Source organism: Thunnus thynnus, chromosome 11 (assembly GCF_963924715.1).
Source record: "Thunnus thynnus chromosome 11, fThuThy2.1, whole genome shotgun sequence".
Taxonomy (NCBI): Eukaryota; Metazoa; Chordata; class Actinopteri; order Scombriformes; family Scombridae; genus Thunnus; species Thunnus thynnus.
In genome coordinates this window covers 23,984,766-24,000,741 of record NC_089527.1, presented here as the reverse complement: position 1 = coordinate 24,000,741, position 15,976 = coordinate 23,984,766, and the positions used below count along the sequence as shown (strand labels likewise).

General features: G+C 39.8%; 1 protein-coding gene across 1 annotated transcript; it reads left to right on the top strand.

Annotated features, from left to right (window-relative positions):
* Positions 1-896: 896 nt before the first annotated feature.
* On the top strand, positions 897-15,726 carry tspan7 (tetraspanin 7). Its single transcript, XM_067603996.1, has 8 exons — positions 897-1,044; positions 10,648-10,836; positions 11,153-11,227; positions 11,342-11,437; positions 12,282-12,437; positions 12,683-12,766; positions 13,189-13,274; positions 13,381-15,726. Exons 1-7 carry the CDS (start codon positions 979-981, stop codon positions 13,255-13,257), a joined length of 735 nt encoding a protein of 244 aa, XP_067460097.1. The 5' UTR covers positions 897-978; the 3' UTR covers positions 13,258-13,274; positions 13,381-15,726.
* Positions 15,727-15,976: the final 250 nt, after the last annotated feature.

Below are 15,976 nucleotides of genomic sequence, written 5' to 3'. Positions count from 1 at the left end.
TTTATCAGGCATTGTTTACCAGTACTATAGGCTACTAATGATATACCACTGATGGCAAATGGCAATAAAAATCGTATATATGTGTCAGCAGTACATTTGAGATTTATGATGCCTTATAAATAAAAATGGAAAACCTGGAGATTTTCTCAGATGAGTCCTCAAATAAAGAAAAATAATTTGCTTAGGCCTGATACATTTTTGAGCAGGATCCGGTGACACAGTTATTTTCACTCTCACATCACTTTCTCTTCATTCTCTGGCTACAACTCAGTAATAGTCATGCATAACAAAATATTTCCTTTTTAGGTCTACTCTCTGACACAAAACCTTGCCAAACCTTCATCACAGCTCATTTGAGAAATGACATAAGCGAGACATTAATAAACATTCATACTAAATATGATTTCTTAAACTGGGAAAACATGATCAAAATTTTTCATGGTCTGTCCCCCCTCAGATGGGGGAATACCAGAGAGTAAAAATACCACAAAGAAAAAGTACCTTTAGAAATAAGGAACATGACATCTCTTAACTCTTTCTCCAAATCTATAAAACAGTGGTTACTGGACAATCAAACATGCTTATGAGCTCTTGTATGTTTTCTTTTAATGTTTTTTTTATCAACCTGCCGGGGACTGCAGATGAAAATTAGCATGTATGGCTAAATCTAACACATAATGGACCCAAATGCTCATGTTAATAAATGTGCATTGTCACTTCTTACTTAAAATAAACAAACATAAACATAAACATAATTTATTTTAACGTCTCCCCACAATGATGTAGACTGTTGTGCAGAAGTGTGGAGTCATTTGATGCAAGATGAGAAATCACAGAGGATAACGCAGCCTGCTGACTGGCGGCTGTGATGCGTTGCTCCAGTGACGCTGTGCGGCTGCATCAGCGCGTGGTTGCAACGCGACGGTTGGTACAGACGTTTTTTTTTTCCTCCACAGCGGGTCTAACGTACGCTTCACAATGGAGACCAAACCGGTCATCACCTGCCTTAAAACCCTCCTCATCGTATACTCCTTTGTCTTTTGGGTATGTAGCCTTTTGGTATTTTGACTAAAACATCTTAAAAAAAATGACTGCAATACATCCTAATCTGCCGCTGTGTGTGTGTCTGTGTATGTGTGTGTGCGCGTGTGTGTATGTGTGTGTGTTTGTTGTTGTGCGTGATGAAGGGGTGGACACTGCCAGCATCATCGACGGAATCCTGCTGTTTTTAAATGTAAAAATGGTCGATAATGTGAAGTGTTTTGATATCAATATGTCCTCTATTAAAGCACTTGCGGTGAGGTTTAACATATTTTGGCTGTAGGGCGTCAGTGGTGTCCGTACATAGCAGACATAGATAGCATCATGGTTGTCAGTTATCATCTCCGCCACCGTTAAACTCCGTCCGTTTGATGAGACTAACGGGCCTCGTCTGTTTGATAAGGCCCCGTTAAATCCCCGTTTTTACCGAGCTAACGTTACATTTTGGGGCCGTTGCTATAGATTCTTAAAGGGACATTGCAGCCTTTTCTATGTGATCCTATAGACCAGTGGTTCCCATAAAGCAAAGTCTAGCTGGGTGCCCCTCGTCACGTGTCGTTTTGTCTACAAAATGTCAGAAAATTGTGAAAAATATCAGTTAAAGTCCAAGGTTACATATTCAAATGTCTAGTTTTGTCTGACTAACAGTCCAAAACCCAAAGATATTCAGTTTATCATTGTATTTGACAAAGAAAAACAATAAATTATCACATTTGAGAAGCTGAAACCAGCTTATTTTTTTATATTTTTGCTTAAAAAATGACTAAAACGATTATTCAATTACCAAAATGGTTGCTGATTAAACCTTGGAGCTCTAGAAAGAGACTTATTTTGTTTTATTTGAATAACTTTTAGAGGCATGAGTTGGTAAAATACAAAAAATCCACAAGAAATAAATCAGAAATTAGAAGAAAGAAAAAAAACACAATTTTGTGTGTCTAGATATGTTTTTTTTTCTAGATCCTATCCTGTCCTATCATCTCACAACCCCTTGTAGGGGTCCCGACCCCCTAGGTTGGGAACCACTGCTATAGATGTACTATAATACCAATATCTAAGCAACACCTTTTATTCCTATATAATGATGTGAAATCACAAATGTGTGTGACAACAGAGACCAGAAAAACAGTATGTAATGTCATATAAATAAACACAAAAGTACTGCAGCAAATACCTGCTATAAATACTTTAAATGTGCAGTTATTGTTTAGACTACTGCATTAGTCGTTGACTGTACCTTTTGAGACAGTGGTAGTGTTGTATAATACATTATATTGAAAGCAAGGCTGCAACTAACAATTACCAATTACATAAAGTCTAGAAACTGCTTTTTCATTCTGTTTACAATAAGAAAAGCAGCAGGTCCTCATGAAATGATGATTTATCAACTGTCAAAATAGTTGCTTACTCATTATCCGTCAATTGACTAATCGATCAATTGTTCCTGCTGTAAAATGCTTTAACCTAAAATTAGGGCAGCAACTAATGATTATTTTCATCATTGATTAATTTGATGATTATTTTCTCAATTAATTATTTGGTCTATAAAATGTAAAGCAGAAGAAAGAACTCCCACACACTGTCTTCTTCACTTTCAATTTAAAAAGTTTTATTGGTAACAACGTTTCGGTACACAGACCTTCATCAGCTTATTTTAACCTAATGAAGGTCTCCTTCTCCAATGCACCTGTCGATCTACAGGTGTCCTCTATAAAATGTAAGAAAATAATGTTATAGTTTCCCACCGCCCAAGGTGATGTCTTCAGATAAATATTTTGTCCAACCAACAGTCTGAAACCCAGATATTCTGTTTATTATCGTGTGCAACGGAGATAAGCATCAAATCCTCATATTTGAGAGGCTGGAACCAGCAGATGTTTGTTATTTTTGCTTTAAAAAAGGGATTATACGATTATCCAAACAGTTGCAGATGAATGTTCTGTCAATCGATTATTCGACTAATCTTTGCAGCTCTACTCATTGAGACTGGGCTTTACTTCTTCTGTTGTTTAGTTGTTTGTTGAGTCTTCATCTTGAGGCTGTGCTTTGTGGTGGTGCTGTTTATTACAGTGTTGTATTGAAAGTAGGGAATATTTTCAATATCATCAATCTGCAATTTGTTTTCTCAATAAATTGATCAATCATTTTGGTCTGTAAAAGGTTAGAAAACAGTGAAAAATGCCCATCAAATTCTCATAAAGTGTCAGGATCTTTAGAAGATGATATTCATTTAATATAATGTAAGATGAGAAAAAGCAGCAAATTCTCACATTTGAGAAGCTGCAACCAAAAAATAGTTCTGCATTTCTGTGTGACCAAACGCCTTAAACGATGAATCGCTTATCAAAATAGTTTCCAGTGTTTCTAATATTCAGTCATCCTCAGAGAAGTCATCCTCACACTGGAATTTGCAAGCTCCCAAAACATTTTGCCGCACACTATCCACCATCTTCTTCTGCTCGATATTTCGTCCACCCCATCTGCATACTGTAGGCTACACGGAGGAGCAAGAATATTAAACACTCCCTCAATATTATGCAATCCAATGCAACACCACATAGTTTACCAAACAGTTGAATCTAACCAATAGTGAGGATTTTTGTCAAGGCCTTTAGCTTCAAAGCCTCGGTCTGACTTGAATTCACACATAGAAACATATTCGCAAGCAGTATTAAACAACATTTAAAGACTAAATTCTGTCCATGTTGTCATTGTAATGAACACTCAGGATTCAAGTGTCTGTTCCGATGTTTGGGTAAATGACTGAGAGATTTGAGAAATGAGGAGTGAAAAAGTACATCTTATTCCTTGTTTCATTTTCAGTATTTGACATGTGACTCTGTTTAGGTTTTGATCACCAGCTGAATTTTCAAATATGATTTAACGCCAGTACAAGCAGCAGTGCAACCACAATACTGTCTGAGTAGCTGGCAGGCACGGTTATCAATTTAGCGTGGCTCTGACCATAATTGTGACAGTGTTTTGTGGGTTATAGGCTCATCCTTGTCTGTTAGATTTCTGATGGCAGCCAGATATAGCCGGGGTGGATTATCTAATAAGAACATGTGAAAGAGATTTTTCTGTCCATAATGTCTTTAGGACCTGAAGAGTGCTTTTTCTCTCTGCTTTTACCCGCACTCACCCAGAATTTAAGGAAGTGAAATTGCTTACTGAACCTTGAACAAAATCTAAATTAACCCCTTTACTTTGCAGAAGAAAACACAGAGCTGAGTTCAGTCTTTCAGTTCAGATCTGTGTTAATGTGGGCTTAAAAAGAAGAGCTGTGCTGTGCCATGTGTTAGTGTCATGGACATGAACTTTTTATATTTAGTCAGGATTATATCGTCTCTTAGCGCTCTCTTATGTCTGCAGCGTCAGGTTTCAGATGTCTGAGGTGCAGAAGAGTCCCATGTCTCGAAACCCCGAGGTTGAAGTGGGGCACAGGGTTCGAAGTAGAGAGAGCTTCTCAGTGTCAGGCCTCGGTTTCACTGTCATCAACTTGTCGAGGCAAATCATGTCTGGAAGTGTGAATAGCTGTATCGCCATACTTTCCTCCCTCCCCCCCCACACACACACGCACGCACACACACATAGTACATAGAGTACATACACAGGATGGTGAAATGCAGAGCAGGTGGTAAGGTCTGTGCTGTGTCCTCGCCAGCATATTTTGTCATCGCACCTTCTGTTTCTTTATTAGGCCGGGGGAGGAGGGGAAAGGGGTGACCTGTTTTAAACTCTGTGCTGTAACCAGGGTGGCCGGCCTGGCATTGAATTTCAAACAAAACGTGCAGGGGGGCTGCTCAGCTCCAGGGAGGAGGAGGAGAAAGGGAGGAGGAGGAGGAGAAGGAGGAGGGGGGGGGGGCAGAAGCTGCTTGGAATTCAGCAACAGACATGAAGTCTAGATGAGCTGTTCCTGCTCCTTGGACTTGATTTCCCTGCGGGTGTTAAAATGAACACTTTAGCATTGACGTGCTGATCCTGTATTTGTATGCAGCGGCTGCTCTAAGTGGGGGTGGTGGGTTTGGGGGGCTGTTTTATGTTTATAGTCTACGTTATTTGTCACTAATAATGTAGACCATAAACAGTGAGTACATTGTCATCAAGAGAACTGTTCTCTGAAATGACCGTGACAGTCTGCTCTGGCCATTAACATCACTATTAATAGACAGTCGATGTCAATGCTGAAGAATCAAATCATCAGCCTGCAGTTCTTCAGTTTACCTGGTCGGGGGCTGAAAACAACTGATCAATTACTTTACATTGTATTATGTAACATTAATTTGGCAGATACTTTTGTCTAAAGTCGGGTGGGGCACTATGACAATATATATATGATACAGATTTGTTTACCGTCAGAGAGATTTTGTGTATTTTGTATCTGTCCCTTTAATATTTCTGGGTGTTAGGCCAGTTGATCCAAACATGTTTGGCTTTTGACGCTTTAAAAAAAGCTTTGTCTAATGTCTGTTTGAGACCCCTTCAATCAAAGAATCAAATTGTGTTTTATGAATACTTTTGGTAATGCTCCAAACTAATGGTCCAAAGATGTAAAATCTTCCAGTGATTCACAAGAAAAAACAAAGATTAGAAAAAAGTAAAAAAAGACAAAAAACAAAACAACAAACAGAATTTAGTGTTGTAGAAATGTGTTTTTCTTGCCTGGGTTCAGACCTTTGAATCAGGCAAATGTTTTCCACTACATTAGTCCGTTGTTGGCAATGTGACAAATGAGTGAGCACAATATGGACAATATGGGATTGTTATGATGATATGATGATCATTGTGATGAAGTACCTCCATTTGTCAGATATTAAATTCGCTGCATTGTCCATAAACACACATTCTTGTCTGTATGTATTATCCATAAATATTCTCTCAAGATAAACTTTACTATATCATATTATCACAATATAAAATTATATAAACTGATATATGATGGAGGATTTTATCCAGACCACCCAACTCTAGTCAAAACTCGCAATAATCGGGGTGTGCATCCTTCCAAAACAACTACAAGCTTGTTCAGTGTTAATGTTAGAGCCATTCGTAGCACAGAGAAATATTTGTAAACTAATAAGAGCCGATAACAACGTCAGTCAGCTCCCACTTTTGGTTGGTTAAAGTCAAAAGTGTAAAGCAATAATGAATATGTGTTCTGAGTTTTTCACACCACAGAAAAATGTGTTATTAACCACCCAGCCAAATTTGACTGATTAAAAAAATCGCCAAATATATAAAATTAGGAGAAAAAAAAATCATGGAAAAACAAGCAGTATTCTGAACTCTGAAGGGCTGGGGATGTGTCCGCCGAAGGCGCTGAAACCACGCCCCAACTGAACAGCCTCTGAGGCTCTGAACTTAACACTCATGCTGAACTCCCTTAAAGATATATACAATTTAAAATAGGCCTCGTTTGTAGGTGTAAGACAAGCAACATGCATGATATTTCAAAAATAAACACTAGGAGGCACTGTTTTATTCGGCCCCTATTTTGTAGGTAAATGTGGACTTACCTCAGTAAAAATGTAACTGAGTAGTTAACAATTGAGCCATCACCAATTATCGGTATGTTAACTTTTCGTTTTTTTTCAATTAAGTTTGATGTCAATGTTACTTGCTTTTTTGAAAAGCACCAGCGAGGGTCTGGATGTAGCAGCCGCAGGTGTACGTCTGTAGTGACACTGAAAGCACAGGGGTAGTGTCCACAATGCAGCCCGAGACAGCGAGAGTGAGACTGGACAGATTGATTCCTGCAGCAGTGTCACACGACCAGCGGGACATGGATATATCCTCTCAGTGGACTGCAGCTTAAACACTGACTCTACCTGTCAACAGACACTTCAGCTTGGTTTAAAATAACTCCTTAAGCGCTACCGTTGACTGAAAATGGCCCCATTCACCAGTGACAACTAATACTATGACACCATGGATGTATTATAAGAGCTGGATACCGAAATATAAATGGCGCCCATTCATAGGAATTGCTTGGCTGACGCACACCTTTCCTCTAGCTTCCGGGTTTGCTTCTGCTTTGTGCGGCCCACTGAATATGCGCAGTAGTGTTTCCCCCGCCGGCTAGACTTAACATTGTGATGATGTCATGGATTTTTTAAAATTGCTTTTCTTGGCTCGAAGAAAGTTTTACAAATATAAAACCTCCATGGATCAAAAGTTCAGAAAGAGTCATAATTGACATTCTTTGCAGTTCAAGGTGTCTTGTCAACGGTTTTACAGACGTCTCTTTTACAGTGGTGGTCTATGAAGAAAATGCTCTTTGGGCTGCAGGGGGATTTTTTGCTGCAATACCGCAAGTGACCACTGGGAAAAATTGGCCGCAAGGCTGAGCTGTGGCGCCCTATCCAGCTCTATAATACATCCATGACACCAGCGTCTATCAGCCCAGCTCTGCCAAGAGCATAAGCAAACGGGGAAAAAGAGGAGCTCTAATGGTTAAGCTAAGGCTAACGCCTCATCGGCTATCTCTACCCAGCATTTGGATGAACTGCAACTGCGGATCACCACTCATAAAAGGATTACGGACTGCAACTTGATGACTTTTACAGAAACATGGCTTAACAGCAGTGTCCCCGATAGTACCATTAAACTACCGGGCTGCTACATCCTTAGGGCAGATACAACAGCTAATGACTCCAGTAAGACCAGAGGGGCATGGGGGACGGCGTGCATTTATGTTATCAAAGCTTTGTGCACGGACAATGCCATTATCGAGAGGCACTGCTCTGCTAACCTAGAATATCTCATAGTTAAGTGTAGACCTTTCTATCTGCCCAGAGAGTTTACATCTACTCTTGTCATGCTAGTCACCCCTCTACGTCATGGTGCAGCCATTTTAGGCACGCCCTACAAATCCTGAACACAGAAATAGTAAATAAAACAGTTTAACGGTCTAACTCCACAATTCAGTACTACATAGTTCACAGTCTTTTCACATGTTTTCAGCAATTATTTTCTAACACTTATAATGTTTTTCAAAAGAAATCTCTGATTTACACGGACTTTAAAGTCTGTGTAAAGGTATATATTAGTAATGGGTTTATATTAGCAATGGGTCATGTGACTGTGTTATATCAAAGGGGTCACTCATAGTATTATCACCTCACCCTGCAGTTCTCATCTCTATGGAGCATTTTAGCATCTTTCAGCACCTTGTTTTGGTTTTAGGGCCTCAACTTTATTGTTTTTTTTTTTCACTCTCACTGCTCTCATCAGCTTAGGCTCCAGCAACAGGCAGCTATTTTCAGTGAAAAAGCTCTGATGAGCTCACTGTATGCTAACTGCTTAGCATCAAGCGGTAGACAGACATTGTTAGCAAATAACTGGTGAACATAGTGGAGCATTTAGCAGCTGAGACCAAAAAAACAAACAAAAAAGAGAGAGAATAATGTCCTTACAGTCGTGGGTCGCGAGAAACATGATTCCAAGTGAATGCAAATGTTGCATCAGGTCTGCTAGATCTGTAAACAGGGAATTTATTGCTAAGACAGCTGCCCCCAAGGTGTCAAAACAATCTATTAATACTGCTTTAATGTTAGTGGTAAAGTTACATCTGTGCTTGCACGTCAACTTCGATAAAGCTATGGAGTCTGAAGAGTACACTAGTCTTTGACTATTCATTTTTCACTACACAAAGAACATGGACTATGGAAAGACACAAAAGACACACCAAACTGAAAACTATCTTATAAATTATAGCTCTTTATTCGTTACTATGATTTTTATCAGCCTGTGCTTCGCCACTCTTCATTTCAGTACTCTGCATCCAAATCTGTGAATAAGTGCGAATATCTACAGAAAAATACTTCAAGGTCCTCATCAGTGTTGCACTGAGTGCATTCTCAGTGCCTGGGTGCCTCCATTTTAATGGATAAGCATTTACATGACATGCAAATCAGTTCTACAAATGAGAAATTACATCCCAATATGAAACCAGAATACTGGTAGTTCTCAATACTCTGACTCTTTGTTATTGCCTCAAATAATTGTGTGATGAATATGTTTGGTTCAGCTCCAACAAATGCTGTGTCACTGAGGATTTCTCATTTCAGTATCTCACTGCCCACAGGTCATCAATAATACCCAGTTCTGCTAGTTTTGCTTACATAAATTAGGCCACAGCTGCATATTAAAGAGATAGACACTAAGAGATAATTACATTAGTGATATTGTGGCAGACAGGTGTAGATTTGAGATGACTGTTTAGACAATTGACAGAAAATTGATAATGCCAAAAATTCAATGGTTTTAGCTTCTAAAATGTAAGTATTTCCTCCCTAAAACAGATACCTATAGCTTATGCTTTATTCAGTAGCTGCTGCTCATACAGCAGTGTTTTCTCTCACTGTAACCCCTCTTATCATCTCACCATCGGCTGTACTCATTGTCTTTGTGTGTCATAGTGTTTGATATGGAAATTCATGTGTGGATGTTTGCATGAGTCATGATGAAGTTCAGTCATAATACAATAGCCGTACAAAGTACTCTCAAACCAAAAACCAGTCACTGTGGTTGAGGCTAAAATGACTCCTTACAGCTTTGTTTAGGAAATGCAACCGAATTCAGAGCAATACAGCAGTCAGAGGACAGGAAGGCCAGAGGCTGGTGATTTATCACGGTGAAAAACCTTTGCACAATCACTACACGCTGCCAACAGGGCAAAGTGTGGATGTTGTTAACACGGTCATTAACCTGCAGAGACTAGTTCTGAGCTGCAATCAGAGAACAGACAATGCAGCCAAAGATTACGTAAAGAAGTCTCTTTTTTTGCGTTATTGTAAATAACGTCTGTGTCATTGTCATTTTTACATAACATGAGATCAGGCTTGAAAACATTGTTGACTAATATAAGAGGAAACTTTTCTAGGAGCAAAGTTGATGGACTCTAACAGCCTGCTGCTGTTTCAGTCATGGTGGCTCATTTTCTGCCAGAGCTGAGTGTGCTCTTCTCCCCAGTTTTAGAAGTTTCAGGGTGCACAGTGACATTTTGTACCGGCTGCTCCCTCTCTAGCCAGAGAGCCTGACAGCAGGACTGCGACCAGCCACCTCTCGGAAGTAAAGGAGGAGGTTAGGATGAGTTGGCCCTCATCGGAGGCAGATCATCAGCAGCCGTTCCACACCCCGATCCCTTTCAGATACCAGTAAGACATACCCAGCTGAGACACACGCCGTTTCAGCTGCCTAGTACAACACGCTCTTTTATCCGCAGCCTTCATTTGAAATGCTAAGAGAGGCGCAACAGGAGGAAGCGTCTCGCCTCGGATCAAAGAGCTTCTTTGATTTGTCCCCTTTTTCTCTATTTCTTTCTGTGTGTGTGTGTGAGTGCAGGCATATTCATAAAGCAGGTGATCGCTATCCCATACTCCAGATAAATGTGTGTCTTCTGTCTCCCGTCTCCTCCTCCTTACTCTAATTGTGCTCCTTTCTTGTTCCACTTTGATCCTCTTTTTCCTCCTCCCCCTTGCCACCCTGCTAATATACAGCTATTGTAATATCGCAGAAGTGCAGAGATAAAAGCCTGTTCCCTGCTTTCATTCTGTTTCCTGCGCTCTTTCTGTTACATGCATCCCTCAAACCCCCGCCCTCTAGATAACAGGAGCCATCCTGCTGGCGGTGGGAGTATGGGGGAAGTTGATGCTGGGCCCGTACATCTCCCTGATAGCCGACAACTCCACCAACGCCCCGTACGTTCTCATCGGCACCGGTACTGTCATCATCGTTTTTGGCCTGTTCGGATGCTTCGCCACCTGCAGAGGAAGCCCATGGATGCTGAAGCTGGTGAGAGGCCGCAGGAGGAAGGGTGGGGTGCTATATTGCAAGGAAAGAGAGAAGTGTTATAGATGCTGATTAATTAGCCTCAGGTCACGTGATAAAGGGAATAATGTTTGACCTCTGTTCTGTGGCGAGGGATCAGAAATCCAATACATGCTGCAGGGCACTTTGTTCAGTTAATGGTGGTCAAGTGAGTCTATTTGAGTGTGCGTGTGTGTGTGTGTGGATGCAAGCTTAGGCAAATGATACACATTTAAGAGAGAGGGTTTTCATGCAAACTATGCAAATTTCCCTCTTGCGTTTTCTCTTCCTCTCTCTGTAGTATGCCATGTTTCTGTCGCTGGTTTTCCTCGCTGAGTTAGTGGCTGGGATTTCTGGATTTGTCTTTCGCCACGAGGTAGGTTGTGCAATTCACAGCTAAACCCAAAACAACTTTTTCAATCTGAAAGTGAAATATGAAGCACTCGTTTGCATATGTGTGTGATTTTGAGTGTATGTTTGCATGCTGCAGATAAAGGGAACCTTTCACAGGACATACACTGACGCAGTCCTGAACTACAACGCTGCGGATGAGGCGAGCCGTGCTGTTGATAATTTACAGCACAGGGTAAGTCCCAGTGACATGACATCAACAAGGTACAACAGCTGAATGCAAAATTAATTCTGGGTAATTAAGGGTATTCTATATAATTCTTATTGTCATCAAAGACCAAAACCAATATTGAATTGTTACCTGTGTGGCCAAAGGCTGATATATTTTCCTTCTCTGTGCCACAGGCCTCCATTTTTGTTCAAAAATGATTAAAAACACGTCAGTGAGACACACTGTTGCACTGGATACATGTTCCTTCATTACAGTGAACATCGACACTGTAGTTTATTTTGATTCAATCCCACGTACACCTTCCTCCTCCTGTAAATACTCACTAGCACTCCAAACTCGTATTAAACAGCGGTTGAAAATAGTCTCCAACAAAGGCACTATTTACTCCCTAGTAACATAACATTTGCTAAAAACTACAGTGCCCACCTGTTTCATTTACATATTCATTAGAAATGAATGGTGGTGGGGCTGAGTGGCACAGACAGTGAAGGGTATTCAGAAAGTACTGAGAGATGGACTAACGCATAGTTGTTTTTGATCTGTTCATGGGATTCATTGATAAAAACAATACAGAATAACACCAACATTAAGCAGCTAGCATGGTCTGTGGGTGCGAACTCCTGCAAATGTGTGCACATTATCATTGCTCTCCAACACTGTAGTGGTCGCTGTGGACTAATCAATAGCAAATACACAGGAAGGCCACTTTAGGAAAAACACAAGAAAAGCTGAATGTGACGGTTCTTAGTTAAAAGTTTTACAGTGGCTGTATGTCGCCACTGTCACTGTCCTTATCCTTTAATCCTCATCCGCTCCTAATACTTTCTCTTTCTCTGTGCATTTCTAGCTGCGTTGTTGTGGAGTGTATAACTACACCAGTTGGTTTGCCAGTGTTTATTACCCATCCAACGGCATTCCTGCCAGCTGCTGCTTCAACTCCTCTGACTGCAACCCAGAAGACCTCCGTAATGCAACTATTGCTCCGAGCAAAGTCTACCACCAGGTCAGTTGTGTTGTCATATTGTATTTCTTGCCAGTCTCCTGCATGAGTACTATATGTAGCCTATGAATGCATGTCTGTAATCAGTGACTGTATTTACATCTGACACGTACCATTTCAAACCATCTCCCTCCTTCATACACTAATTACTTCCTCAGATAATCTCCCAGATATCCATCTTGCCCCTAATTTGCACATATAACTGGTCCCTGAACCCTCTGCAAACTAACCTTCCCCCTGTGTTTCAGGGCTGCTATGAGCTGGTCACTTCATTCATGGAAACCAACATGGCCATCATTGCAGGAGTGACGTTCGGGATTGCCTTCTCACAGGTAACATGTTTTAATATGGAGGCATAACTGAAATAAAGAAAAACAGTTGCTAAGGAGATCAACAAACACAGCTTAGCACAGCATTTTCCACCGTGTGCTTCAAGCTTATATTTGACAGGAAATCTACTGAGTTGCTTTTAGGAAAATTGCATGAAACAGCAATCTCAGTTTAGTTAGTAATGACTTAGCAACTTTACATTTACATTTCCTTTTTTTAGAAATGTAACTTTATTTTTGTCTAGTTAGACACAATTATTAAGGGCTGTTACTGGATCTATTTTCTGTTGTTCTAAGAAAAAACATTTGTTTTGCTATTGCAGCGAAGTAGATACTTGTAGTGGCATTGTCTTTACAAAAAGAAGGAACATTTTTGCTCCCCCGACATAAAATAAACCCAAGCACCCATCTGTCTTGTCTTTCAGCTGATTGGCATGTTGCTGGCCTGCTGTCTGTCCAGGATCATCACAGCCAATCAGTACGAGATGGTGTAGCTGATGTGACGTGGCAGGTGAGAGACATTTAAAGATGCACACACCAACACAAGAAACTGCACACATTCAGAGTTTATTCAAACACAAAGAACTCTTCTCTATGTATTTATTTTGTCTTTCCAGGGAGATGAAGAGAAGAAGAGACAAAGAGCCTTGACACATGACAACAGTAAATTCCTGAAACACTATCACACATCTCATTTGGAATTTACCTCCCTCCGTCTCTCTGCCTGTGATCTTAATGTAATATCTTAATGTATCTTATTGTAAAGCATCATTCCTTGACTCACTGCTGTTGCATCAAAGCTTTCTATACCACACATCCCACTGCTACTTGATGTAGACGTTGCTCATTAGCACATATCTCGGATCAGTACAGCCTACAACAAGCAGGTAGACCAGAGTTGTCAGCGTTGACAGCGGTTTTGGTCTCAGATAGGTGACTGAGTGCGACTTGGCTTTACTGTTGGTTGCGGCATGCTCCACCGACCACCATCAGAAGGCACATCTTTGTACAGAATGACATTACTAAAGCTTGAAAGTAATACTTTGATAGATTATTTAGTTTTGCATTTGACTTTGCTATTGCTCACCATTGTATATTCCTATAGTTGTGGCATTTTGTGAACTGATTATGTGTACTGAGGATATTTTAAGTTTATATGAGGAAACTGACAGGAGAGAAAATTCTGAATGGTTCGAGAGTATTTTTATTTAAGACAAAGCACATTGTTTTTGTCCTGAATATTGAACTTAACTCTGTGGCAGATTATGAGCTAAATTCCATTTTAAAATTATTATTCAGTATGAGTTAAAGCTTTAGTTTGGCATAAATACACAAGAACAAACTCAATTTGTTGCCAATTAGTTTTACAGGGGAACAGAAATATATTCATCCAGCAAACCAAACACCAGAGAGTGCTAGCTAACAGTCAGTTAGCAAACACGTTAGCTTGTTTGCTAACAGGACAATAATTTCACTGTTTATTCAAAAGATTGTAAAAGCATTTTCCATCATGTGGAGAAGTTTATACTTTGATAGAGGAGTAAAAAAAAAGTGGACAGATAGCTAAAAAGCTACCTTCCTCTGTTTTAAACTCTCTTTTCCCCCAAAGTTGAACTTGACTCAAAAAATTCACACACATTGACTTTGCTTACGCAAGTGAATCCATTAATTTCTGGAATTCCATTGAAATGAAGTCTAATGAATTCATTCTGCAAAACATCAGTATGCTTCAAATGAAGTAGTTTGTATGAGGTGTTGTGTGAACACATCTGAGGGCAAATGATGTTGTGTTCATGTGAAAAGAGACAAAAATAGTGGGAAAAAAAATATGAAAAAAAGAGAGCCTTAGAGAGAAGTTCAAACCTTGCTTACTTTGTCACCCTTGCACATCTGGCCAGTCATTGCGTGACATAGGTTGTCAGATTGCTGGTTGTGAAAAGCCGCAGAAATAGCCAGGCGCAGCCCCCCAAGCACTTAATTTAAAGCGTACACCTTTATAGTTCGAAGCAGATGAAGTTTCAATCCAGAAGAGGTCAGCAATAACACTTTTTAGCTTGCCAGGGTCCTATCAAGTCATTAGGGTCATAATTTGTTTTATTCTAATGGGAAATAATGCCAGCTGTATGTTCCAGTGAGAGAGGTCAACATTAGAGAAACGCAGGACTCCACCAGTGTTCATCTAGTATTCACAGTATTCTATGTAGTGCATCAACATGCCGCATTCGTCATCATCTGTAGATATGTATTGGAAATGTAATTTATATGATGTAATGTTTCTCATTCTAATATGCTAATAAGTGTAAATGTCGTGTGTCTGACTTTTGATTCTGCACTCTGGTCTGTTAATCTGTATTTGTTTGATAGTTTATAGGAAACACGCACTGAAAAATAATTGTGGCCAATGTTTTGTTGAGAGTAACGTGCAACATATAGCTGTTTCAATTTAGCTGTATATTTATTATAGTTTGGTTGGCATTACGTTTACAGTTTCACCAAGTGATTTTCTATCTCTCTTTCAGTGTGTGTGTGTGCGTGCGTGTGTGTGTATGTGTGTGTGCGTGTGTGTGTGTGAATGTGTGTGATATTTTTCTTTATTTGACTGTCCCCTTAACCTTGAGTGTGTATTTTCCTTGTATGATGAGGTTTGTGTGCATGTGCGTGTGTGTCGGAGAGAGATTTTTGTGGATCCTGTTGTATTCAATTTTGGTCAGTATTTCGTTGTGGCTTTTAAAAACTCATTGCTTTTAAAGCTGTAAATTTATTTAGTGAATGTATGTTTTCCAACACTCTGAAACTTGTTTTTCCTTCCCCAGACTGATATTGTCCTGTAAATACTAAATTGTAATACCATCCAGCTTACACATGGGGTCACCAGACACTCAAAAAGAAATTGCATCATGCCGTCTACTATTGACTAAGTCACCATCAGTGGTCTTATTATCAATAAATATACAGAATAACAATTTTGTTTAGAGTTTACTCATTTTTGCTGGAATAGAGACCGCTCTATGTGTTTTCAATGTAGAGTTGAGCAGGTGTGTTATTATATGTATTTACAAAAGCTGCATGTGAGTGTTGGTTGGACTGTCGATGGACTGCTTCTGAAGTTGAAAATCTTGTTAAACAAGGAGTCTCCACCACATTGTATGATATGTATTAACTGGCTTATAATATGAGCATTGTATATATTTTTAATGATTATAAGTTTTATCA